At 39.5% G+C, this 27,499-nt stretch overlaps 1 protein-coding gene across 2 annotated transcripts in view; it reads right to left on the bottom strand.

Annotated features, from left to right (window-relative positions):
• The window catches only part of SUMF1 (sulfatase modifying factor 1), a 97,360-nt gene extending 78,061 nt beyond the window's left edge, over nucleotides 1-19,299 (bottom strand). For both annotated transcript variants that reach the window (XM_028101768.2, XM_088027519.1), the window contains exons 1-2: nucleotides 19,010-19,299; nucleotides 315-488 (exon numbers count right to left, since the gene is read on the bottom strand). In XM_028101768.2, coding sequence (XP_027957569.1) covers nucleotides 315-488; nucleotides 19,010-19,285 — 450 coding nt within the window. In that variant the 5' untranslated portion in view covers nucleotides 19,286-19,299. The remainder of the gene's footprint in view (nucleotides 1-314; nucleotides 489-19,009) is intronic.
• Between the last annotated feature and the right edge of the window lie 8,200 nt (nucleotides 19,300-27,499).

Genomic DNA, 27,499 nt, shown 5'->3' with positions numbered 1-27,499 from the left:
GAGAAGGCAGTGGCACTCTCTGGTATAGTAAAGCATTGATACAATATAGTATAATGGTTAGAAAAGAGGCCCTGGTATCTCACTGGCCAGGCTTGAATCCCAGCTCCACCACTAACTAGCTGTGCATCTCAGGGCAAACCACTTTTCTAATCCTCACTTCACTAACTGAAAAATAACCGGCCTCATGGGGTTGCTATGAGAACTGGATTAGATGAAAAATATATAAGCTCCTGAGCCTAGTAGGGGGCACATAATAAAAAATGGCTAATCAACAGAAAAGAACAAGTTCTTCCTTCCCATCCCAACCCTATTACCTCTGTCAAATAGCCGGTTGAGTTGACAAATTTCTCAAATTCAGCATTACTGACTTCATAGGCATCCATGTAAAAGGCATCAATAGCAACTCTCCTGGCAGGTGCTTCCCCATCTTGCTTTATCTGAGGATCATCTGTGCCCATTGTAAACACTCCGGCGGGGATGCGGACCATCTGCAGTGAAAGGGAAGACAGGGAGTCATGCCATCACAGCCAAAGTGGACCTGTATAAAGGGCAGAGTACCTAGCACACAGTAAGCACCCAACAGTTACTACATACCCACCACAGAAATCACTGCACAATCAGTAACATCACTCCATGCTCCTATGAAAGTGAAGGACTGGTCTCAAAAAGAAGTGAAAATTCTTGGTATGCCTGGCTGGATCAGTTGGAAGAGCATGTGACTCTTGATCTACAGGTCACAAGTTCGAGCCCCACATTGTGTGAAGAGATAAATAAAAATGAAAAAAAAAGAAGAAATGAGGGGCACCTGGGTGGCTCAGTCTGTTAAGCGTCTGCCTTTGGCTCAGGTCATGATCCCAGGGTCCTGGGATCAAGCCCATATTGGGCTCCCTGCTCAGTAGGGAGCCTGCTTCTCCCTCTCCCTCTGCTGCTCCCCGCCTGTGCTCTCTCTTGCTCTCACTCCTGCTCTCTGTCAAATAAATAAAATCTTAAAAAAAAAAAAAAGAAATGAAAATTCTCTGGGTAAGTAGTTCTTTAGTCAAAAGTCTACTTGATATATGCCATGGAAACAGGTCAGGAGCAATAGTCACCATGCTGCTAATGGCTGGAGTGCAAAGGCAGGGAGACACTCCACTTCTTTATACATTTGAGTATGTTTTACCTTTAATATGATCTCACTTCTTTCGAATTATTTTTAAAATCAAATGCAAAAATGCCATATATAATATTCTTTTTTAGTTTTATTGTTATGCTAATTACCATACATTACATCATTAGTTTTTGATGTAGTGTTCCATGATTCATTGTTTGTGCACAACACCCAGTGCTCCATGCAGAACGTGCCCTCTTTAATACCCATCACCAGGCTAACCCATCACCCCCCCTCCCCTCTAGAACCCTCAGTTTGTTTTTCAGAGTCCATTGTCTCTCACGGTTCATCTCCCCCTCCGATTCCCCCCCTTCATTCTTCCCTTCCTGCTATCTTCTTCTTTTTTTTTTCTTAACATATATTGCATTATTTGTTTCAGAGGTACAGATCTGTGATTCAACAGTCTTGCACAATTCACAGCGTTCACCATAGTATATACCCTCCCCAATGTCTATCACCCAGCCACCCCATCCCTCCCACCCACCCCCCACTCCAGCAAGCCATATATAATATTCTTAAAAACCACTGAGTGAATGTAGGTCTCCAATGAAATAGGAAAGACTTACATCACTGAAATGGAATATCTAAGAAGTTTAATAAGGGACCATGTCTTGTCCTTATTATGTCCTTCTTCTTAATTGATTCCTTATTAAAACTCTAATTGCAATTACTTTGCTCCTACATACTGTCTCACATAAACTCTAAACTCCAAGAGGCCATTGGACTGCCTTGTTCACATCTGTATTTCCAGCACTAAACATAGTGCCTAAGGATTGCACCAAAAATATTCAGTTAAGAAATGCAGGCCTATGCTCAACATCATGAATCATTAGGGAAATGTAAGTAAAAACTAAAAAGAGAGTCTACTTCATGCCCACTAGCATGGCTATAACCCAAAAGATTGACAGTAACAAGTACTGACAAGGATGTGGAAATTGGAACCTTCATACATTGCTGGTAGGAATGTAAAATGATGCAGCTGCTTTAGAAAACAGTCTCTTGGTTCTTCAAGAATCTAAATAAAGAGTCACCATATGATACAATTTCACTCCTATATGTCCAAGATAAATGAAAACAAATATCCATGTTCATAGCAACACAAATGTTCATAGCAACATTATGCAGAATAATCAAAAAAGTGGAAACTCAAAAGTCCATCAAATGACAGATATACAAAATGTGGTATATCCATTAAGTGGAATATTATTCAGCCATAAAAAGGAATGAAGTACCAATACATATTACAACATGGATGAACCTTGGAAACATTATGCTAAGTGAAATAATCTACTCACAAAAGGCCACATATTATATGATTCCATTCATATGAAATGCCCAGAACAGACAAATCCAAGGAGACATAAAGTAGATTAGCGGTTGCCAGGGGTGGGAGGGAAAAAGAAATGGGGAACAGCTGCTAATGGACCCCCTTTTGGGGGGTGCTGGAATGTTCTGGAATTACTGATGATGGTTGTGAAACCTTGTGAACGAACTGGGAAACACTGAATTGTTCAATTTACAAGGGTGAATATTATGGTATGTAATTCTATCTTAATTTTCTCTAAAAAAGAACACAATCATACCATCTGTCAGAAATATATTCTGCAGACAGAGTATCTTACTTTCTAATCAGACGAGTGAAAAATCAATTCATTGACCTCCTAGCAGCATAAGAATTGTGAATCCTCTAATTCATAAAATAAGGGTTCAGATTGAGGAAGGAAAAAAAGGAAGCCAAAGAGAGATAACTAGTTGGAATAAAAAGAAAGAATGTGACTTAGCAATAACAGCAGAAGACCTAGAAAAACAAGATTAAAAGAAACAGAAAGTAGCAATCAACAATCATTGATTCCTACTTTCTGTTTCCATTGACTCTCTTTGCTAGTGGTTGTCTTTAATTCTGTGCATATATTTCCCAATGAAAACGGAGCTCTTTTCACTATGACATATGGGTAATAAATGTCTATTTGTCCAATGTATTACCATTACTCCAAGAAATCATGCTTAACTACTCCTGCCCCCTAATCCCAGCATTACAGAGATCACTCCATCTTACTGGATCTCTCCCCTCTTTCTATTCCCAGGCAACTGCAGGAGTCTCACAACCAGTCACCTTGTCTCCAGTCTCACCCTGTCACATCCCTCCTTGCTCCTCTCTAAGCCATTTATCTTCTGTTCCGTCATTCATTCCACAAATATGTAAGCACCTACTGAACTTTCTGAAATGTCAGCCTTCGGTATCCAGCACAACTTATTACAGCTCTGTTTTTAACAGAAAAAGAATGGCAATAAACTAAATGTCCATCAGTAGTGGACAGGTTAAGTAAATTGTGGGTCATCCACACAACAGAAAATTCAACAGCCACAAGAAAAGGAAATATATGATATTTATAAATATATAGTAAACATAGTAGATTTATCACTTATAAAGCTTGCATGAAGGTTAAAAGACAAAAGTAGTGAAAATAACTCATTAAAACAATTAGTTAAGGGATAAGTAAGATGAAAAGATATAAAACTAGGTATCAAAAAACATGAAACATGGCAGCAGAGAGTAAAAATGTTAAGCCTTAGAATGCAATCAAACTTAAATTGCCTACTTAAAAATAGGCTGTTATAGATATAAGTTGTTACGTGTAAACCTCATGGTAATCACAAAAAAAAAACATATAGTAAGTATACAAAAGATAAAGGAAAAGGAATATAAGCATACCATAAAGAAAGACATCAAACCACAAAGAAGGAGAGTAAGAGAATAAAAGAGGAACAGAGAGGAATAACCAAAAAAGCCAGAAAACAATTAACAAAATGGCAATAAGTACTTACCTATCAATAATTACTTTAAATGTAAATGGACTACGTTCTCCAATCAAAAGACACAGAGTGTCTGAATAAATTAAAAAACAAGACCCATCTATATGCAATCTACAAGACACTCACTTGAAATGCTCACAGAGACTGAAAGTGACAGGAAGGAAAAAGATACTCCATGAAAATGGAAACCAACGGGAAGCTGGGGTAGCTATACTTATATGAGCAAAATCAACTTTAAAATAGAAACTACAATAAAACACAAGGAGCACTACATAATGATAAAGGGGCCAATCCAACAAGAGGATATAACATTTGTAAAAAATTTATGTAGTCAACATAGGAGCACCTAAATAAATAAACCAAATATTAACAGACCTAGAGGGAGAAACAGACAGCAACACAATAATAACCGGGGACTTCATATCTCACTTACATCAATGGATAGATCACCCAGACAGAAAATCAATAAGGAAACAGCAACCTTAAACAACACATTAGACCAGATGAACTTAACAGACATATACAGAACATCCCATCCAAAAGCAAAAGAAATACACATTCTTTTCAAGTGCACATGGAACACTCTCCAGGACAGATCACAGGTTAGGCCACAAAACAAGTCTTAATAAATTTAAGAGAGCTGAAATCGTATCAGTCATCTTTTCCAAGCACAAATGATATGAAACTAGAAATCAATTCTATAAAGAAAACTGGAAAATTCACAGATACGTGAAAATTAAACATGTTACTAACCAATCAAGAGGCCAAAGAAGAAATCAAAGTTACATAAAAAAATACCATGACACAAATAAAAATGGAAATAAATCAAAATTTATGAGATACAGCAAAAGAAATTCTAATTTCAGAGCAATAAACATCTACCTTAAGAAACTGATTCTTTGAAAAGATAAAAATGATAAATCTTTAGCTAGACTCACCAAGAAAAAGAGAGGATACGCAAATAAAATCAGAAATGAAAGAGGAGATATTAGAAATGATGTCATTGAAATATAAAATATCATTAAGAAACAACGATGAATAATTATATGCCAAAAAATTGGACAACCTAAAAGAAATGGAAAAATTTCTAGCAACATACAACCTACCAGACTGAATCATGAAGAAATAGAAAATCTGAACAGACTGATTACTACTAAGGAAATTGAATCAGTAATCAAAGCTTCCCAAAAAACAAAAATCCAGAACTAGATGGCTTCCCTGGTGAATTCTACCAAACATTCAAAGAAGAATTATAACCAATTCTTCTCAAACACTTCCAAAAAATTGAAGAGGAGGGAGTGCTTCCAAACTCATTTTATAAGGCCAGCATTATCCTAACACGGAAAGCAGACAGGATGCTGCAGGAATAAGAAATTAAAGGCCAATATCTCTGATGAACATAGGTGCAAAAATCCTCAACAAAAAATTAGCAAACTGAATTCAACAATACATTAAAGGATTATATACCATGATCAAGTGGGATTTATTCCTGGGATGAAAGGCTGGTTCAATATCCACAAATCAGTCAATGTGATACACCACATTAACAAAATGTACGATAAAAACATATGATCACCTCAGTAGATGCAAAAAAGCATTTGACAAAATTCAACATCCATTTATGATAAAAACTCTCAATAAAGTGGGTATAGACAGAATATACCTCAACATAATAAAGACCATATATGACAAGCCTACAGCTAACATCATACTCAATGGTAAAAAGCTAAAAGCTTTTCCTTTAAGATCAGGAATAAGACAAGGATGTCCACTCTTGCCACTTTTATTCAATTTAATATAGGATGTTTTAGCCAGAGTAATTAGATGAGAAAAAGAAATTAAAGACATCCAAATTATAAAGGAAGAAGTAAAAATGTCACCATGTGCAGATGATATATATAGAAAACACCAAAGACTCCACCAAAAAACCGTTAAACTAATAAACAAACTCCAGTAACACTGCAGGATACAAAAATCAATACCAAAGAAACCTGTGACATTTCTATACATTAATAACCAACTATCAGGAAGACAAATTAAAACAATCTCATTTATAATTGTATCAAAAATAAAATATCTAGCAATAAATTTAACCAAAGGAGTGAAAGACATGTATACTTAAAACAACACATTAAGGAAAGAAACTGAAGACAACACAAATCACTGGCAAGATATTCATGCTCATGGATTGGAAGAATTAGTATTTTTAAAGCATCCTTATGATTCAATGCAATTCCTATCAAAATTCCACTGGCATTTCTCCCAGAAATAGAAGAAACAATCTTAAAATTTGTATGGAACCACAAAAGACCCTGAATAACCAAAGCAATCTCGACAAAGAACAACAAGCCTATAGGCATTATGCTCCCTGATTTCAAACAATATTACAAAGCCACAGCAATTAAAACAGTATGGCACTGGCATAAAAACAAACAATGAAACAACAGAGAGCCCAGAAATAAACCCATGCATACATGGTCAATAAGTTTACAACAGAAAGGCCAAGAATATCAAATGGAGAGAACAGTCTCTTCGATAAATAGCGTTGGAAAACTGGATAGCCACATTCAAAAGAATGAAACTAAACCACTATCTTATGGCATACACAAAAATTAACTCAAAATAGAATAAAAACCTGAACATAAGACGTGAAACCATAAAATCCCATTAGCAGTAAGTTCCTTAACACAGGTGCTGGTGATGATTTTTGAACCCAACACCAAAAGTAACAAAAGCAAAAATGAGCAAGTGGGGCTATACCAAACTAAAAAGCTTCTGTACAGCAAAGGAAACTATCAACAAAATAAAAAGGCAATCTAATGAATGGTAGAAATTTTTTGCAAATCATGTATCTGATGAGGAGTTAATATTCACAATATATAAAGAACTCATACAACTCAACAGCAAAAAAGAAAAACTCCCATTAAAAAATGGGCAGAAGATCTGAATAGACATTTTTCCGAAGAAAACATACAGTCAAAAGGCACATGAAAGGATGTACAACATCATTATCAGCACAGAAATGCAAATCAAAACCACAATGAGATAGCACCTCACATCTGTTAGAATGGCTATTATCAATATGCCCCACATCTGTTACAATGGCTACTATCAATAAGACAAGAAATAACAAGTGTTGGCAAGAATGTGGTTAAAAGAAACCCATGTGCACTGTTAGTGGAAATGTAAATTGGTGCAACCACAATGAAATACAGTATGGAGGCTCCTCAAAAAGTTAAAAAATATTATTTAAAGAACTACCACATAATTTAGCAATTTCACTACTGGGTACTTACTAAAACACTAATTCAAAAAGATGTATGCACCTCAATGTTCAATGTAGCACTATTTACAATAGCCAAGACATGGGAACAACCTAAGTGTCCATGACTGAATGAACCCATGAAGAAATTGTGGTATGAGGGCACCTGGGTGGCTCAGTTGGTTAAGCGTCTGCCTTCGGCTCAGGTCATGATCCTGGGGTCCTGGGATCAAGCCCTGCATCAGGCTCCCTGCACAGTGGGGGGTCTGCTTCTCCCTCTCCCTCTGCCCCTCCCCCATGCTCTCTCCCTCTCTCTAATAAATAAAATCTTCAAAAAAAATTGTTGTATGTATATAAGTATGTATGCATGTGTGTATATAAATATATGTCCTTTTATATCATATGCATCATACATATATCATTCAGTCATAAAAAAGAATGAAATCTTGCCATCTGCAACATGGATGGATCTTGAGGGCACTATGCTAAGTAAAGTAAGTCAGAGAAAGATAAACAATATATGATCTCTGTTCTATGTGGAATCTAAACAAACAAAAACCAAGTTCATAGATACAAAGAACAGATTGGTGGTTGCCACGGGCAGGTGTGGGGGGGGTTAAAAAAAGTGGTCAATTTACACCTCAATAAAAAGAAATTTTTTTTAATAAAAAAATTTTTTAAAAAGATTGGTCAGTTCCAGAAAGGCATGGCTTTTTATTTCTCTAAAAAATACTGTGTACTTTTTGTCAGTTCTATAAGGAATCAGGTGGAGACCCAAGTTAACCAGTACAGTATTTCAAATTTATTCTAGTGATGTTTTTACTTCATCTTACAGATCACTGCTCAGAAAATTCAGGGCATGCAGCTGTTTCTATTATTGTTCTTGTTTTCGGAGGAGAATGGAAACACCTTTACTACACCACCTAAAACCTAAAATCTTTTTTAGTTACAACAAATATTTTAAAAAGCATTAAATATATTGCTTAATAAATTGTAAGTTAAAGATCCTTATAAGCCACCCTCCATGAAATACCTTGCCAATCACTCCAAAAGCCCTTCCTATGCCCATCTTGAACACAAATCCTCCCCTCACCACAGAGAAAAACCACTGTCCCGACTTTTAACTTATTTTTAAGATATAACTGATACATGACATTATTTAGTTCCAGGTATACAACATAATGATTCAATATTTGTACTATTATGAAACGATCAACACAAGTCAACATTCACTACCACAGTTAAATTTTCTTGTGATAAGAACTTTTTTAAATTATTTTTTATTATTAACATATAATGTATTATTTGTTTGAGGGGTACAGGTCTGATTCATGTCTTACACAATTCACAGTGCTCACCATAGCACATACCCTCCCCAATGTTGTGATAAGAACTTCTAAGATCTCTTTTAGCAACTTTCAAATGCATAATATAGCATTAACTATAGTCACCATACTGTACTATCCTGACTTTTATATAAATTGCTACCTTATTTTATTTGCACTTTAATTATTTAACTATGCATCCCTAAACATTATAGTTTTTATGGCTTTTCTTTTTTTTTGTAAAATATGGCATTTAGGAATCTAAATCTATAGGTTCCCCCTTTACCTCTTTTTCCCCCTTGCAATTTACTTGTTGAAGAAACTGGGTCATTTGTCTGAGATTCCCAGAGTCAAGATTTTTGTTGACTGCAGCCTTATAACGTAGTTTATTTATCATATCCCCTGTCCTTTGTACCTCCTGAAAATTGATAGCTGAATCTAGAGGCTTTATCAGATTCAGGTTTGATTTGGGGGGAGTAAGACTCCTCTGCAGGTGGTGGTGTCTTCCTCATTAAGAAGCACAGAGTGTATGGGTTACTCTCTTTTCTTTTGCTGTTGCTACCAGCCATCAAGGTTCAATTCATCAGGGGTTGCAAAATGATATTCCAATTCTATCATATCTTCTTTTTTTTAAGATTTTATTTATTTATTTGAGAGAGAGAATGAGATAGAGAGAGCATAAGAGGGGGTAGGGTCAGAGGGAGAAGCAGACTCCCCGCCGAGCAGGGAGCCCGATGCGGGACTCGATCCCAGGAGCCCGGGATCACGACCTGAGCTGAAGGCAGTCGCTTAACCAACTGAGCCACCCAGGCGCCCCTATCATATCTTCTTCATTTATTGTTGAAATGTTTCTATAAAGAGAAACTTCCCCTATTCAGTTATTTAGCTACTCCGTGGTATATTCATGGGAAAGGCAAGATAAATTCTTGACTCTTTCCCCTTATTTACAAGCTTTCAAAATAAAGAGCCGGTTCCCAAGAATAATCCCAAGATGACGAAAACAAAACAAAACAAAAAATAAAACTGGGAAAGGGGTCAGGCTGTGTGCCATCTCCATATCTGGCAAAACACTGGATCTACAAAAGAGTATTACCAAAACCAAAGGAAAGGTATTAATACAGGGCAGGGTCTGATGAGACTTCTTACTAGAATAATGCTGTCCTTCATAACCCCCAATCACTGTGGTTGCTAACCACTCACTATCAGGACTCCCAGAATTCCATAAGCCTTCAAGATCTTTCCAATTAAGTCATAATATGCTTGAGTTAGCAAGAAGGAATTCATGGTAGTTGCCTTCAGTACACTTCATTTGATGCAGAATCCAGAATACACAGTAGGGAGAACTCCCACCAGAAGCAGATAAATTAGGGGAGGGAGCCTGTGTACATTCCCAGAAATGCCAGTGATTAGAAAGTCTCTGCTTTTATGATATAACCAATTCCATGTCCTGATTTATCTAAATTTTAAAAATTTCTTTCCAGTATTATGCTAAATCTTCTTCCCCATCATACGTTAATCAGTAAGAGATTACAAAACTAAAACAGGTCACTTGTGACTAGTGAAAATAGATTTCACTGAACTTCTGAGACAGGAACCAAACTGCAAAGGGTTGGAGTGAGAAGGCGGAAGTATAAGTAGTTGGTGAAATAGGAGAGAAATGACCTGCTAATTTGAGGGAGTGACCAATCTCAGAGAATGTTTTATTTTATTTTATTTTATTTATTTATTATTTTTGTTTGAGAGAGAGATCATGAGTGGGGATGAGCAGAGGGAGAGAGAGAATCTCAAGCAGGCTCCACACCCAGCATGGAAAAAAGATACTTTTAATAAATTAATATGGAGAGATCTTGCCAAGACAAAGAACTAAAGTGAACAAAGCAATGTGTACCACAGTAAGCATGGCGTGCTATCATTTGTGTGAAAAGGAGGTGGGGAAAAGGAATAGAGATTCACATATTTTGTATTTGCTTATATTTGCAGAACAGAGCTCCAGGAAGACATGTCAGAAACTCATGTGGTGGTTATTTGAGAGGAAGGGTATCAGGTAAGTATAAAATTTTTCACTATACACCCTTCTATAATTTTTTCTAAACCATGTAAATATACTGTCTGTTCAAAAAATAAACAATAAAATAAAGTGTCAATCTGATCATATCACTTTCCTACTTAAAATCCTTATGCGTCCCCATCACCTTTCAGGGTAAAATAAAGTATCTAACCATCAAAGCCTAATCTCTCACCGTCTCCCTCATGATGTGTCCCACCTACACTCTGTATGTAAATAGTCAATATTCAAGATCACCTCCTCTAGATCTTTACTGCCTGCATTTCCCTCCTCTGGCTCGGTCATATGCCCCTCATCTGGGTTCCTCTGATAAATACCTCCATCTATCCTAACAACTGACACACACGTATTTTAATGATGGGTTTTCACCTCCCCTAGATCCTAGGCTCTTTGGGATTCACAAATATTTTTCATTTCTATATCCCCAGTGCCTAGCATGGTGCATAGTTCAGGATAGACACTCAAAAAAAAAAAACACTTTATTGACTGACTGAGTGAAATCATGAATATGATGAGGAATTTGGCACTTGAGTTATTCGTAATTGTAAAAATTCTTGTTCTAACACAGTCCCGGACACAGATAGTATGTTTGCATTGTAGTGAAACCTGTTTAAGACTCTGTGCAAGGACTGAACTAGGTACACATTATTCTGATTATCCTCCAAATGTCTGAGACACACACAACGTTCCTCAGTCCTTAGAAGTCAGAATTTTAAGCAGCTCTGCAGAGAAGCAGAAATATAGAAGACTTCAGAAAAAAGCTCCAAGTGTAGTTTTAAAATGATTATTAAAATGATCTAATATGAGGTTTCATAAAGGATTAAAAGTTAAAAAAAGCTTCCCAGCAGCAGATAAGTAGGTCCTACTCTGAGAACAGGTGTTCAGCCCTCGGTGTAAAGAGAAGACACACAGGAAGCTGTGCGCATTGTGCCTAATAAAGTTTTACAATCACCTCATTTTTTTATCCTCTTCTCCCTCAAGATGAGTACCAACAATGCTAACACAATCACAACTTCCACTGTGGACTCCTGGCCTAGTTTTTTTTCTTCTTCTTTCACTACCCATCAGAGATAACCAACACTGAATAAGCCAAGTTTCCGTTCTGGAGGCTACAGATAAAAATATCCTGCATTGTTCCGAGTGGATCATAATTTCCAATTTACACGAATGAAATGAAGTTTTCTGTCATACAAATGGAAAATATTGTTCTAGTGAAATCCAGAGCATTAAGTGTTTCACTCTAAAGGACCCTAAACCACATAAAAAGAACCATTTTAATCAAGTCTTCACTGAAGTTCCAGATTCAAACAATCCATTCCTTGTTGAAAGTAAGTTAAAACCCCCTTTGCTACACCACGGTTTGTGCCATTGCCACTCAAGTCAAAAATACATAAGTCAAGGTGACTCTATTGCCGTTAGAACCATATTTGGGGGGCGCCTGAGTGGCTCAGTGGGTTAAGTGTCCAACTTGTGATTTCAGCTCAGGCCGTGATCTCATGGGTTGTGGGATCAGCAGAGTCTGCTTGGGATTCTCTCTCCCTCTGCTCCTCCCCCAAGCAGCGCACTCCCTCTCTCTCTCAAATAAATAAATCTTTAAAAAAGAGAGAGAGAGAGAGAACCATATTTGGGCTACACACTCCAGGCAGGTGCAGTGGGCATGTATTACTTGTGCCCACCCAGCCCTCATTCCTTCCTGTTCTTGTCAGAACAACTGACATCCCTTTGAAAACCATTTGTTCAACCTTCTATATGGCTCAGGTAGAGCTGATGACTCTATTCCACCTACTGTGACTCAGGCATGGCCAACTGTGGCATTCTTTTGATCACAGAGATGTTATTAGGGATAGGCCCATGATCCAGTCAAAGTTAATCTTAAAACTTTGGCTGGAGCTATGAGAAAAGGGATACTCTCTCTTCCAGCTACTTCCTCAGTAGAAACAGAGACACTGCCTGAAAATGGAGCAAATACAGAAAAAAGAAGAGCCAGGAGATAGTCAAAAAGGAAGATCTCCCTGAGGCCTTGGAACCAGTTGTGTCTGGGGCCATATCTACTCTCAAACTTCCCCACTATGAGAACCCATGAATGTTCCCTCTCCCACTTTTTTTTTCTGCTTAAGCCGGTTTTGTGTTTTCTTTCACTTGCTACTGTGATATTTTTGTCTTATATACAAAAATGAGATAAGCTTATATGAATACTTTTGTGCAGTTCTTCTCCCTTTTCCTTCTTTTCTCTCCTTAATTCTAACGTAATACATTGAAGGCTCAGGAGAAAGTGCGGTGAAAAGAGAATCATGATCTCTGGATCTACCCACAAACTGCTGCTTTAGCCATCTGTACAAGGCTTATCTATCTATACCATTCTCTTACTCTACTGTCCTCAAAGACAGACACTAATTGTAGATGGAATAGCATTAAAGTTCCTTCAAGCCCTGGGATTTATGATTCTATTAAGCCTCAGTTGCCTTACCTGTAAATGGGGAATAATACCTGTTACTGGATTCTTAGGAGGATGAGATAGAGCAAAAGAATATTTTACAAAGGTTTCTCTAGAAAGTATGGGATACCCTTTATTCCCACAGCAGTTTCTCAATATTGTATCCACCAAAAAAAGGTAACAGATCATTCAAGAAACTGTTACAGAATGGCTAAAATGTGTAAGACACTGGGCGAGTGAGGGGGGGGGGTGGATACAGAGATTTAAAAAGGTCTAAAACTGCTTCCCCTGTAGAATATCAGACAACTACACATAGAACACCAAAGAGAATATACAAGTTGCCTTCAGACAACAGTAAAATGTTGTGGAAATTTAGAGGAAAGAAAAACCACTTCTTCTTGGACGAAAGGTTTCATGGAAGAGATGACATTAAATTCAATCGTGCCTTGACACTTGGGTAAGCATTACCTGATCAGAAACATTCTCAGATAGGAAATCAGGACTGAAATTACCCATACATACAGAGACAGGGCCTACAATTCAATCACCCCATGATTCTAAATGCCCTTCAAGCAACTGTTTTCAAAGACACATGGAGATTAAAACATTTTGCTACCTTGTACAAAATAACCTGTGCAGAAATTGTTAGGATAATTTTCTCAATGAGAATTATACATATTTTTAACCAGAAGGAACTTGAGTAAAACTTTAAAATATCTAAATTGTTTCCCATACAATTTTTACTGCTGTAACTTTCCAGTGAAACTGTAAATTCCCTGAGGGAAAGCCTAGAGCTATTTATTTTTGTGTGTGTGTGTCTCTCATCTTGCCAAGTGCTCATTAAATGAATTAAAATACAAAAAAAGACTCACAGTTATAAAGTGTTACATTAAAAAGTGTGAAAAATGTCACCCCCAGAAACCTTAAATTACTAACATTACCCAGAACACATCATACATTTGTACAATGCTTTGTGCCCATGCCATTCCCCTCTTTGGAATCTCCTTCAATCTCTCCTTCTATCCCTAGCTTCTGAAAATGTCTCCTTCAAGCCCTAGCTCTAATGTGACCTTTCCTTTGAAGCACTTCCTAATTTGTACAGGAAGAATGAATCATTTTTTCCTCTCCAAGTGCTTTGTACATACTCCTCCTATAGTATTGTCACTATGGAAAAATGATGCTTACAGGTCATCGTGCATGGAGGGGAAGGGAGATGGGGGGGGGAGAGACACAGAGAGAGGAAGGCAGAAAGAGGGAGAGAGAGGGAGGGAGGAGGAGGAACGAAGGGAGGGACACATACCCAGAGAGAGTATACACCTACCAGAGGGAAATGGTAAATGCCTTGGGGGTAGGGCATACGTCTTTTTCTTTTCCTTATGACCAAGACATAGGAAACTGTTATAAAATTTGTACACCAAATAAACATCTGTTGAACTAAATAAACAGAAAACAAACAAAAAAAATTAGATTTAATACAACCCCAATCCAAATCTCAGAAAGTTATTTTACGGATATCAACAAACTGATTCTAAGCATATATGAACAGGCAAAAGACCCAGAATGGCCAAGACAATACTCGAGGGGAAAAACAAAGTTAGATGACTGATGCTACCCAATTTGAAGAGTTACTGTAAACTTAACAGTAATTAAGACAGTGGGTACTGGTGAAAGTACAAAGAGATCAATGAAACAGCACAGAAAGCCCAGAAAAAGTCCTCCATAATATAATCAACTGATCTTTGACAAAGGTGCTAAGGCAATACAGTAGAGCAAAGACCATCTCTTCAACAAATGGTGCCAGAACAAGTAGATATCCACATACATACATACACACATACATAAATAATAGACACAGACCTTCCACCCTTCACAAAAATTAACTCAAAATGGATCACAGACCTAAATGTAAAATGCAAAACTGTAAAACTCTTAGAAGACAACATAGAAGACCTAGATGACAACGGGTATGGTGATGAATTTTTACATACAATATCAAAGGCACCATCCACAAAAGAAATTGCCAAGCGAGGCTTCATTAAAATTAAAAATTTCTGCTCTTCAAAAGATAATGTCAAGAGAATGAGGAGGTAAGTCAATTGAGAGAAATTTGCAGATGACACATCTGTTATCCAAAACAGGGGAAATTGGAGGGGGAGACAAACCATGAGACTATGGACTCTGAGAAACAAACTGAGGGTTCCAGAGGGGAGGGGGGTGGAGGATGGGTTAGCCTGCTGATGGGTATTAAAGAGGGCACATACTGCATGGAACACTGGGCGTTATACGCAAACAATGAATCATGAAACACTACATCAGAAACTAATGATGTAATGTATGGTGATTAACATAACATAAAAAAAAAAAAAAGAACTCTTAAAACTCAACAGTAAGAAACCAAAACAATCTGATTTAAAAATGGGCCAGGGCACCTGGGTGGCTCAGTTGGTTGGGCGACTGCCTTCGGCTCAGGTCATGATCCCGGAGTCCTGGGATCGAGTCCCACATCAGGCTCCTGGCTCAGCGGGGAGCCTGCTTCTCCCTCTGACCTTCTCCCCTCTCATACTGTTTCTCTCTCTCTCTCTCTCAAATAAATAAATAAAATCTTTAAAAAAAAATAAAAATAAAATAAAAATGGGCCAAAGACCTTAACAGATACCTCACCAAAGATACACAGATGGCAAAAATGCTCCTCGTATGTCAAGCAAAAAATGCAAACTAAAACAACAGTGAGAAACCACTACACACCTTAGAATGGCCAAAATCTGGAACAGTGACAACACCAAATGCTGGTGAGGGTGTGGAGCAACAGGAACTCTCATACATTGCTAGTAGGAATGCAAAATGGTACAACTACTTTGGAAGACAGCTTTGCAGTTTCTTAAAAAACTAAGCATACTCTTGCCATGTTACAGCAATTGTGCTCCTTGGTATTTATGAAAATATTTGGCACTTATCCAAATATCCATACACAAATCTGCACACAAGTGATTATAGCAGCTTTATTCCTAACTGCCAAAACTTAGAAGCAAGCAAGATGCCCTTCAGTAGGTGAACAGATAAACTGTGGCACATCCAGACAATGGATATTATTCACAGCTAAAAAGAAATTAGCTATTAAGCTATGAAAAGACATGGAAGAATCTTTTTTTCTTTTTTTTTTAAAGATTTTATTTATTTATTTGAGAGAGAGAGAATGAGAGATAGAGAGCACGAGAGGGAGGAGGGTCAGAGGGAGAAGCAGACTCCCCGTCGAGCAGGGAGCCCGATGTGGGACTAGATCCCGGGACTCCAGGATCATGACCTGAGCCAAAGGCAGTCACTTAACCAACTGAGCCACCCAGGCACCCCGACATGGAAGAATCTTAAATGCACATTACCAAAGAAAGAAGCCAATTTGAAAAGGCTACATAGTGTATGATTCCAACTCTGACATTCCAGAAAAGATAAAACTATGGACACAATAAAAAGATCAGACAGGGGTGCCTGGGTGGTTCAGTCAGTTAAGCGTCTGACTCTTGATGTCGGCTCAGGTCACGATCTCAGGATTGTGAGATCAGCCGTGCTTCAGGCTCCACGCTCAATGGGGAGTCTGCCCCCCCTCCAGCAATCCAACATGCTCATGCTCTCTCTCTCCAAAATATATTTTAAAAAAAGATCAGACATTGCCAGTGGGGATGAGGAGGAGGAATGAATTGAGGAACACAAAGATTTTTAGGGGAATGAAAATACTATACTATACAACACTATATGATATTATAATGATGGATGATATACATCATTATATATTTGTCCAAAATCACAAAATGTATAACACCAAGAGTGAACCCTAAGGAAAACTATGGACTTTGGTAATTATGATGCGCTAACATAGACTCATCAATTGTAACAAATGTACCATTCAAGTGGAAGATATTGATAATGGTGGAGGCTGTGCATTGTGTAGGGGCAGGGGTATTACGGGAAATCTCTGTACCTTCCTCTCAATTTTGTTGTGAACCTAAAAATCCTCTAAAAAATTAAGTCTTAAGAAAAAAGAAAAATTTTTTTAAAGATAAAGGGAAAAAAAGCGCTATCACTACAACCATGCACCTCTCCTGTAATATTGAACTTCGTGAATTCAGAATAAATGGCTAAGTGTCGGAATTAGACCAAAGTCATCTACACATGAACCAAAATACTTGAAACCAAGGAAATCAGAGAGATAAAGAACTGCCTCCTATGAAGTCTTTTGTCTCAACAACAAAGCTACTTCAGGTTCAATCATTAGGTTGAGTCCTTGAAGGCTTGTGAACTGTGTTCTCAGCAATTGCTAGTTTCCTAATAGCAAAGGATGCCTCCAAACATTATAGAAAGTGAATTCAAGTGAAAATGAGCATAAAATAGAAACATGTATGGAAGGAAGGGAGGGAGGGAGGGAAGGAATGCAAGAACTGGTCAAAAATGACCCATACAATACCTAGTCCTGACACAAAACCACTCTGAAGAAATGGAAAAAATGTGTATCTTATAAATGTAATTTAAAAGATACTGGCAAAATAAGTAAATAAATAGATAAAAATAAAAAAATAAAAGATACTGGCACTCATATCTCATTCTGAAATCAAAAGGAAGTTACAGCATTTAAAATGCAGAATGTTCTTTACTGGCCAGAAGGTTTTAGGGAAAAATTTGATACAGATCAATGTGTAAATGCAGTAAGACAGCTACCCTGTTAGTTACAAAGCAGATAAAAAAGACATAGAGCTTTCTCTTTTGAAGGAAGGAGGAACTGATTATCAAATACCAGGAAAGGTAGAAAAGAATTAAAATCATGTATGGCCAATACACACTACAACAATAACCAGGGCTCCCACCACACAAAAGATAAACACTAATAATGCAGCGCATCCTCTGAGGAACAGGAAAATTTAAACGGCCAAAAATTACACAAAATGGAGAATCAAGGAGAAGACCAGCCACCAGGTCCCTAACACTATACCAGAGACAAAAAGTTATGGTCTTAACCCCTACCACCCTGACTCCCTAGTTAGGGAAAGATACCTGAGACAAGTATCTTTGGTAATTGTAATGTCAGAGTAAAGAGCTACTCTGGTGGCAGCATATGGAAATACTTTAGGGGAAGAAAAGGAAAGAAGTCAGGTAAGGCCTGCTGGAGGACATTACCTCTCACCTAAGTCCTGAATACTGTTGAGAATTAAACCATGGGAAAGAAAACTGGGATTAAAAAAATAAGGAGAGAATGTACTTGGTACACAAGGAGGAGCACTAGTTTAGGAGTCAAACATCTGAGTTCTAGTCCCCCTAAGTTATTTCCACAACCATACCAATATGCAAAGTACCTGGAAAGAATGAAGTAATCGTTATTACTGATGTTATCATTTATGAATGCTAACAGCACTTCCATGCACTACGAGAGGCACAGATAAGTAGCACTAAAAAAGCAACTACAGTTGCCTTGGTCCTTCCTGTGTGCTAGAGTACTAAGAATAGCAAGATAAATAGGACAAGTTCTTGCCCTCAAGAAACAGAGTCTACTAGAAGAGCCCATCGATAAAATACAACAATCTTGACACAGAGACCCACTGTCCTGATTTCTTCACAGTTAAGACAGGAACCCAAGACTAACGAATCTGTCGGCCTTAAAATTAAAAGCCCGAGAACCTCACGAGGAAGACAGGGTGGAGTGAGGAGAAGATAAGGAGTAAGAGGTAAGAAAAGGAGGGTCAACTGTCCTCAAACCAAACTCCCTAATTCGCAGGATTAAGTTGAGCCCCAAGATCCCGCCGACTTGGGGAGGCAAAGAGGGGAGAGGAACTCTTCGTCAAGTCGGATCAGCACGTGCCCAATCTGGGGTGTGGTTATAATCTTTACTTGCCTTCCCGCAAACCCCTTGCCTTGCCCATCCCAACCCTGTCCAAGAACCCCGCGGACCCCACCCGCCTTCACGAAATCGGAAGAGCACCTTGGTGGGCGCGAGCGGCCGCTCTCCCGGAACCTGGCCGGGGGCGTTCGCTTCCCGCGAGTATCGGTGCGCGGCCGTCGAGCTGCCATGGTCCCCGCGCCGCTGGGGAGTGCCACAACCGCAGGAGCCCGCGAGGGAAGCCGCGCCGCCACCCGCGCCCGTACTGGCCTCTTTGCCCCCAGCCGCTTCGCCGGGCAGCAAGAGCAGCGGCAGCACAAGGACGAGACCGAGCCGGGCGCAGCACCCACCAGCCGGCCCTACTGAGGGCGCAGCCATGTTGTTCCTCCAGCCATGTGACCCCGTAGGTCACGTGGCCCCACCCTCTTTAAAGGGGCCGACCTTGGGTTGATTTTTGAGGTGTCCTCAGAATAGCTCTCTTCAATTTTTTCTGGGTACCTCTCCTTTGGAGCACCCCTCCTTGGCTCCACTGACTTTAAAACACAAAACCCTACAAAATTCAAGGATTTCCAGCCGACTATGAGTCCCATTTTAATTTCTTGGTTGAAAACCGATAATCAAATTTGTTGAGCATTTGCTAAATGCTAAGCAGTGTGCTAAGCACTTAACTTTTTGAAATCTCATTAAACCTCACAAGAACCCTGTAATATTGGGTTCACCAAGCTATTAAATGACTTGCCCAAGTTTACATAGCAAATAAGTGTCAAAAACGAGATTTAAAGCCAGGGAATCTAACTGAAAACCTGACTTTGGCCATTATGCTGTACTGTAGGCAATTAAATAAGTTTCCCTTAACAAGAAATAAGGGGAAGATGAACGTGTTGAAAACTTCACCAAAGGATGCAATTAGGGAAATCCTAGGTACACCTGGGATAGGTACAACAGTGGCTCTCAAAAAGTCCCAGACGAGCCAGCATCGGCATCATCCTGGAACATGTTAGAAATGCAGTACTTGGAGGCGCCTGGGTGGCTCAGCTGGTTAAGCGTCTGCCTTTGGCTCAGGTCATTTTCCCAGGGTCCTGTGATGGAGCCCCACCTTGGGCTCCCTGCTCAGTGGGGAGGCTGTTTCTCCCTCTCCCCTCCCCCTACTCATTCCTTCTCTCTCTCTCTCTCAGATAAATAAATAATCTTAAAAAGAAATGCAGTACTCGATCAGAATCTGTGAGGACAGGATACAGCAATGTCTGTTTTTAACAAGTTTTCCAGATGACACTAATGCATACTGATGCACACTAATACACACTAAAGTTCGAGAACCACTGCTCTACAGGACCAAGTTTCTTCATGAAAAAAAAATCAAAAGAAAAAGAGGATAGAAGGAGGGGCTTGAAGTTTTAAAATGACATCTCAGCCAACTGTAATATGTGCACCTTATTAAATATTGATTCAAACCTACTGATCTCAACATTTTTGAGAAAATCAGAGAAATATGACCCCTGAACCAAATTATGATATTTGATAAAATTAAGCAATTAATATCAATTTTGTTTTTAGGTTTTTAGGATTGGTAATAGTATTTGTGGTTATGTTTTTTTAAAAGAACCTCTTCCTGGGGTGCCTGGGTGGCTCCGTGGGTTAAGTGGCTGTTTTCAGCTCAAGTCATCCTCTTAGGGTCCTGGGATCAAGCTCCACATGGGGCTCCCTGCTCAGCAGGGAGTCTGCTTCTCCCTTTCCCTCAACCCCTCCGCGTGCTCATGCTCTCTCTCTCTCTCTCTCTCTCTCTCTCAAATAAATAAATAAAAGCTTTTTAAAAAAATAAAAGAATCCCTCCCTTTGAAATATATATGTTGGAATATATATATGGATAAAAAGATAGGCTGTCAAGGCTTTGCTTCCAAAAAATGGGTGATGGTGGGAGAGGGTGGCTAAAGATGAAACAGGATTGGCCTTGAGTTGACAATTGTTGAAACTTGTTTATGGGTATCTGGGTGTTTGTTATAATACTCTCTCTAGTTTATGTTTGGATTTTTATTTTTTTTAAAGATTTTTTATTTATTTATTTGATAGAGAGACAGCAAGAGTAGGAACACAAGTACGGGGAGTGGGAGAGGGAGAAGCAGGCTCCCCGCCAAGTAGGGAGCCCGATGCGGAGCTCCATCCCAGGACCCTGAGATCATGACCTGAGCCAAAGGCAGACGCTTAACGACTGAGCCACTCAGGCACCCCTATGTTTGGATTTTTAAATAAATATAGCAAAGTCCTTTCCTCCTTGTTGACTATTTCACAGTTTTCCAAAGTTTTCACACATTTTCTTGCTTAAGATTGCAACCATTTGGCAAGCAACCTACTATTATCATACCCATTTCACAGTTGGTGAAGCTAAAAAGTCATTGTTTTAACTATGGTTATATATTTACTATGGACAATTTAGACTCCAGGGTCTAGGTCAAAGATAGTTGTTGTCAGTCTCTCTGCAAAAGATCAGCCTTGGCACATGCTGTGTCAGCTGCCCTTCTGAGAACTGACACACCTTAGACTCATGATCCTGCTAAACCATTAGGGTATGACCTCCATGAAGGCAAGGATCCTGCCAATTTTCACCACTGAATCAGCAAAATTAGGCCAACGCCTAGCACATAATAAACACTCAGTGAACATTTATTGAATTAATGGACAAATGAACGAATGGGAGTAATCATGACCTCTTTCTCTTTAAGAGAAGCAAACTGTTGAGAAAATAATATGGATTTAGACTTAGAAAGAGCTGTGTTTAAAGCTGTCCACTTGCAAGAGGTATGATGGAGGCCAATCACTTCACCTTTCTGAGCCTCTTTTTCTTTATATATGAAATAAGGATAACAATATCTCCTTCCTAGAGATTTTATAAAGATTAAATGAGCTTAAGTACATAAAAGGCTTAGCCCAGTGCTTAGAATTTCCTACTGCCTCCAAAAAAAAGTTTGCTATTATTAATAATCATTATCCAAGATGGAAACTGTGTAGGTTCTCCAGGAAGTATCAACGTTCTCTCTCAAGCTATTGAATAATTTCTTACAGGTCACCAATCAAAGAGTAAGTGGAAAATATTGATGAGAAATCCCTAGTTGAGGGTACTTATGCTAGAAATTAGAGGTAAACATATAATTCACCAATCAACTCTGTACAAAAAAGGGCATTTATCTAGAATCTCTCCCACCCTCCAGCTCCCACTTGAGTTACTTCTGCTGGTCTTCTTGCCCCTTCTATCTAATGAAGCTGGATGAAAGAACCCTAGTCCAGAAAGTGTATGTTTACTAAGCAGCAAGGAGATTACTGTGGCTACAACAGAGTGAGCAAAGGGAAGATAAAAAGGAAAGGAGATCAGAAAGTTAGCAGAGGGCCAGAGTGATAATAAGTGGGACCACTTCTACTACCACCTCTTGATTCCTAAAATCAGGTATTCCTACTACATGGGGACACAACGCCATATAGACATCGATTGAGTATATATGTGTCCTTATAGATGACCCCATCCTGAAGAGGATGGCCTCCAAGCTGGCGTTTCAGCTGTGCCTTCGGTAACTCATTCCCATTCTCCATGAGGACAGCTTGCTTCAGTTTGGTGTGGTATGGGATAATACCATTGGATCCCATGACCAGGGGCTACCACTGTATCTCCTTCCTTATGAAATGGGTTCCCTGCTCAAATGCTATGTTGGTGGGAATACATACCTGTGGATAAGGTATTCTACAAGCTCCCACACAGTGGTGCTGGCAGAGGCTCTTGGAGCCGGGAAGCATAGCTCAGACTTTGTTTATTGCAAAGATTTCCCATTGTCACCATTTTTCAAGGCCACCCCTGAGTATAGTTATAATCAGTCACCACCCATTTTCAAGTTGCATCCTTATCCTGAGCCCACTCATCCAAAAACCCAGGTTGGGCTTTTTTTCCTCCTACTTCTGTAGGTCATAAGAGACCCCTACATGACCCTAGATATGAGTGGAGGGAGGGGCACTGGTGCAACGGGTGGTTATGTGCAGCTTACTCATGTCATCAGGTCTTGTTTGGACTTGATTTTGGATGTACCATTTCCACCTCATAATGGATTGCTGTTGAGCTTGTCTGACTTTAGAACTTGATAGGTCTGGCAGAACCAGTTAATGCAGTTCCAGATCCATGATTACTTGGTGACCAACCATTTTATCTCTACGAGGGCTTAGGAGCATGTCAAGAGCTACTTTTTTAAAGATGCATAATTGTATGAGACAGGGTTCCTCCCGAGAAACATAACCAACAGGATGTATATGTATTTATACATAGAAAGAGATTTATTGTGAGGAATTGACTCACATGACTATGGAGGCAGGCAAGTCCCAAGATCTGCAGGGTGAGTGGGAAAGCTGGAGACCCAAGAGACCTGACAGTATACATCCAAGTCCAAGTCCAAAGGCCTGAGAACCAGGAGATATAATGGTATAGTTTTAGATCAAAGCCCGGCAGGCTCGAGACCCAGTAAAAACCAATGTTTCCATTTAAGCCTGAAGGCAGGAAAAAAGCTGATGTCCCAGTTCAAAGGCAGTCAGGGAGGACAAACTGTCTCTTACTCAGGGGAGGACCAGCTTTTTCATGCTAGCCAGGCCGTCAACTGATTAGAAGGGGCCAGTCTGTTTTAACCTTTCGAGGGAACTGCCAAACTGTTTTTCAAAGTGACTATACCTACATGCAAAAGAATGAAACTGGACCACTTTCTTACACCATACACAAAAATAAGCTCAAAATGGATTAAGGACCTAAATATGAGACCTGAAACCATAAAAATCCTAGAAGAGACCACAGGTCGTAATTTCTCTACCTCAGCCGTGGCAACATTTTTCTAGATATGTCTCCTGAGGTAAGGAAACAAAAGCAAAAATAAACTATTGGGACTACATCAAAATTAAAAGCCTCTTCACAGTGAAGGAAACAATCAACAAAACTCAAAGACAATCTATGGATTGGGAGAAGATATTTGTAAATGGCATACCTGATAAAGGGTCAGCATCCAAAATAAAGAACTTACACAACTCAAAACCCAAAAAGCAAATAATCTGATTTAACTGGGCAGAAAACACGAACAAACATTTCTCCAAAGAAGGCAACCAGATGGCCAAAAGACACGTGAAAAGATGCTCAACATCATTATTTAGGGAAATACAAATCAAAACTATAATGAGAGATCACCTCACACCTGTTAGAATGGCTAAAATCAAAGTGGTTGTACCATTTTACATTCCTGCCAACAATGGATAAGATGTTCCAATATCTCTGCCATGAAAATTAACCCTTGCATCTCTTCTAAGATAAAATCTTTTTTCTCCTTTATCAGGCCCAGCATTTCTCAGTTTGGCTATACTGGGTTTTAACCCTGTTTCTAGCCTGGCAGCCATAGAGGAGGTGGGGCAGCTCCTGGTACCCGGAGAACCTATTACCTTGTGAGGAAGAAGGCTCTGCAGTGTCTTCCCACCTCAATGGGAAGAGATAGGCCACCTCCATAGTCTATGAGCATTCAGGGAAGTCCACAGAGCCACATTTCTCAAGGGCACTCACCTCGATGTCCGTGCACCATGTTTCAGGTCCAAGGTTTTCCAACCTGACCCCTGACTTTAGCCTAAGAGACCTGCCTTAGCTGAGTGTCCAGACATCTCTGGAGGGTTCTAACAATTAGGCCATCATCCTGCCACTCAGCTGGGTCTCGCCTTGCTCAATAATGGATAAGGGTCTCTTTACAAGTTATCCAGGAGGTCCTCTGGCTCTCACACTCAGTTTTTGTTTTGGTTTCGGTTTGTTTTTTTTTTTTTTAAACACACCCAATTTCCTAAGGGTTAAATGTCCTCAGTTTTTCATTATCCTTTGCAGGGGTCAATGCAACCTGGTAATAACCAGACAATCCCATATCCTTGGATATATTGTACCTGTTGACCTTTCAAATTCCTGACTCAGCACTCTAGCATAGATATTCCTTTCCATGTGGACATTTTCCCAGGTCACAACCAGTAAAATTTTTAGCAGCTGGGCTGCCACCTTGTGCTGGGGACATATCCCACCCATCACTCAAGATGGGAGTCCTCACTGCCACCCAGGCAGTGGGTGACCCCATCCCAAAACCCATCTTATCACCTGTCAGGTGGTTCCTCTCAAAAACAGGTGCCAGGATTTCATTAGAAATGCAGGAGAAGGGCGCCTGGGTGGTTCAGTCATTAAGCGTCTGCCTTTGGCTCAGGTCATGGTCCCAGGGTCTTGGGATCAAGCCCCGCATCGGGCTCCCTGCTCAGTGGGGAGTCTGCCTCTTTCCCTGCTGCTCTCCCTGCTTGTGTTCTTTCTCTCTCTCTCTCTTTCTCTCTCTCTGTCAAATAAATAAATAAAATCTTTTTAAAGATCTCATTATCTCTGTCTGTATCTATTCTATGTCTATATTTGTATTTATCTTCTGTTGGTTCTGTTTCTCTGGAGAACCAATACAGTGCTGCACTGAGAAGGTCTAAGCGAGCACAGTGGGAACCTCGAGAGTAAAGATTGCTCATTAGAGGAGTCTTGCACAAAGCCAACATGGCCAGGCCCTGGTCTTCCCCCTGCGGCCAGTCATTGGCCAGATCTGCCCAGGAAAAGGGTGTCCTCAGTTTACTGGCTGGTCCCACAGGTGCTGCTGCTAGAGGCTGTCAGTTGACTGTACTCCTCGCGTCAGGTCCGTTTTTGAAGGGAGATCAGAGCACACACCTGCTGGCCCAGCATGGCTGAGAAGGTCCTCGGTAATCGGGCTGCTCCTCTCAGTTCATCTTCTATCAGTCCTTTGCTCACCATGTTCCAGCCACGGCATCCTTCTTACTGCTCCTGGGACATAGCAAGCACAATCCACCCGGAGATCTTTGCACCTGCTGTTCCTTCCACCTCCCATGCTATACCCTTTTCATGACTGGCTCTTTCTTGTCACTCAGGTCTCAACACAGTATTACCTCTTCAGTGAAGCCTTTCCTGATCTCCACATATAAAGAGATCCTTTCCTGTTATGCCATATCACATCACCTCTTTTATTGTCTTCATGTACTGGTCACTACCTGAAATTAATTTTTTTTTACCTCTCTCCCCATTAGGGCAAGTATAGCATCTTTAGTGTTCAATGCTATATCCTCCATGCCTATAACAACACATGGTACGTATATGTGCTAAGTAAATATTTGTTGAATAAATGAATGAATCTTTAAAAGAATAAAAACCTTCAGACTCTGAAAGGTTTTTATTGTGGAACATCAACATTCCTCAAATAACAATGCTTCAAAACATTTGTGAGATGAACCCTGGAGGTCAGGTTCTTTGTCTCAGAAGCTTGCTGCCTGACAGTGCTATGCTCACAAAGATTTTCAGGATGTGACTTTCCATTTTGACAGCGAGGAGTGTCTGTGAGATGGAGATAATAGCACCTCCATCTTGGGTTTTGTGATGATCCACTTTCATTCATTCATTCAGAATTTGTTGCATATTGACCAGTTACCAAGCATGATTCCAGACTTCAGAACAAAACAGATAAAAATTATTTCCTTTGTGGAACTGGCATTAAATAACTCAAAACATGTGAAATACTTAGAACATTTCTTGCTACATAGCAATAGCTCAAAAATTATTAGTTATGATTATTACAATTATCAACCTATTTATTATCTAAAATGAGTATTACAAAGGTTTTTCTTTTTCTTTTTTATTGTTTTTAGGATTTATTTATTTATTTGAGAGAGAGCTTATGCATGAGCACACATGAGCGGGGGAGCAGAGCTTGGGGGGGAGGGGCAGAGGCAGAGGGAGAGGGAGAGGATCTCCAGCAGACTCTCTCCAAGCGCAGAGCCTGACGCGGGGCTCGACCTCATGATCCTGAGATCGTGACCTGAGCCGAAATCAGAGTCAGATGCTTATCTGCCTGAGCCACCAAGCACCCCAAGGTTTTGGTTTTTTTTAATTACTTACTTACTTTATTTTAAAGATTTTATTTATTTATTTGACAGAGAGGCACAGCGAGAAAGGGAACACAAGCAGGGGGAGTGGGAGAGGGAGAAGCAGGGGGAGCCTGATGCGGGTCTCAATCCCAGGACCCTGGGATCATGACCTGAGCCGAAGGCAAACACTTAACAACTGAACTACCCAGGCGTCCCTGGTTTTTATTTTTAATACAACATTTTCTTCTGTATATTTAGAGAGTAGAAATGAGAAGTCCAGATAATTAGAGGCAGGAAAATGTTGCTATGTGGTTCTTCATTAGGCATTCTTCAGAGCCATTGTGTGGTGAAATCACCTGACTGAAAAGCCTATTAACTTAGGCTTTCTAGTTTTGCTAATTTATGCTGGAGTCAATGAGGAAAACTTACATATAGAGAACTTTTCATTTTTTGCTTGTTTTTTGTTTTCTTCTTTTCTTGTAATAGTTTGGTCTTACTTCTCTCCCTCTTTGAAAGCACCAAAAAAAAAAAAAGTCTTCCTTTAAGAAAATGCAAAGAAGAGATACATTTTAAGGATTCACAAACAGAACAGGAGCTGCAGAAAAGTTAACTCTTCCATTTCAGAAGAGACTGGAACACTGTTGAGAACAG

The sequence above is a fragment of the Eumetopias jubatus genome, unplaced genomic scaffold, assembly GCF_037043125.1.
Source record: "Eumetopias jubatus isolate StellerSeaLion01/CBP00866 unplaced genomic scaffold, mEumJub1_p1.0 scaffold_1, whole genome shotgun sequence".
In the NCBI taxonomy this organism is placed as follows: Eukaryota; Metazoa; Chordata; class Mammalia; order Carnivora; family Otariidae; genus Eumetopias; species Eumetopias jubatus.
This window is presented reverse-complemented; position numbering and strand designations above follow the sequence as displayed.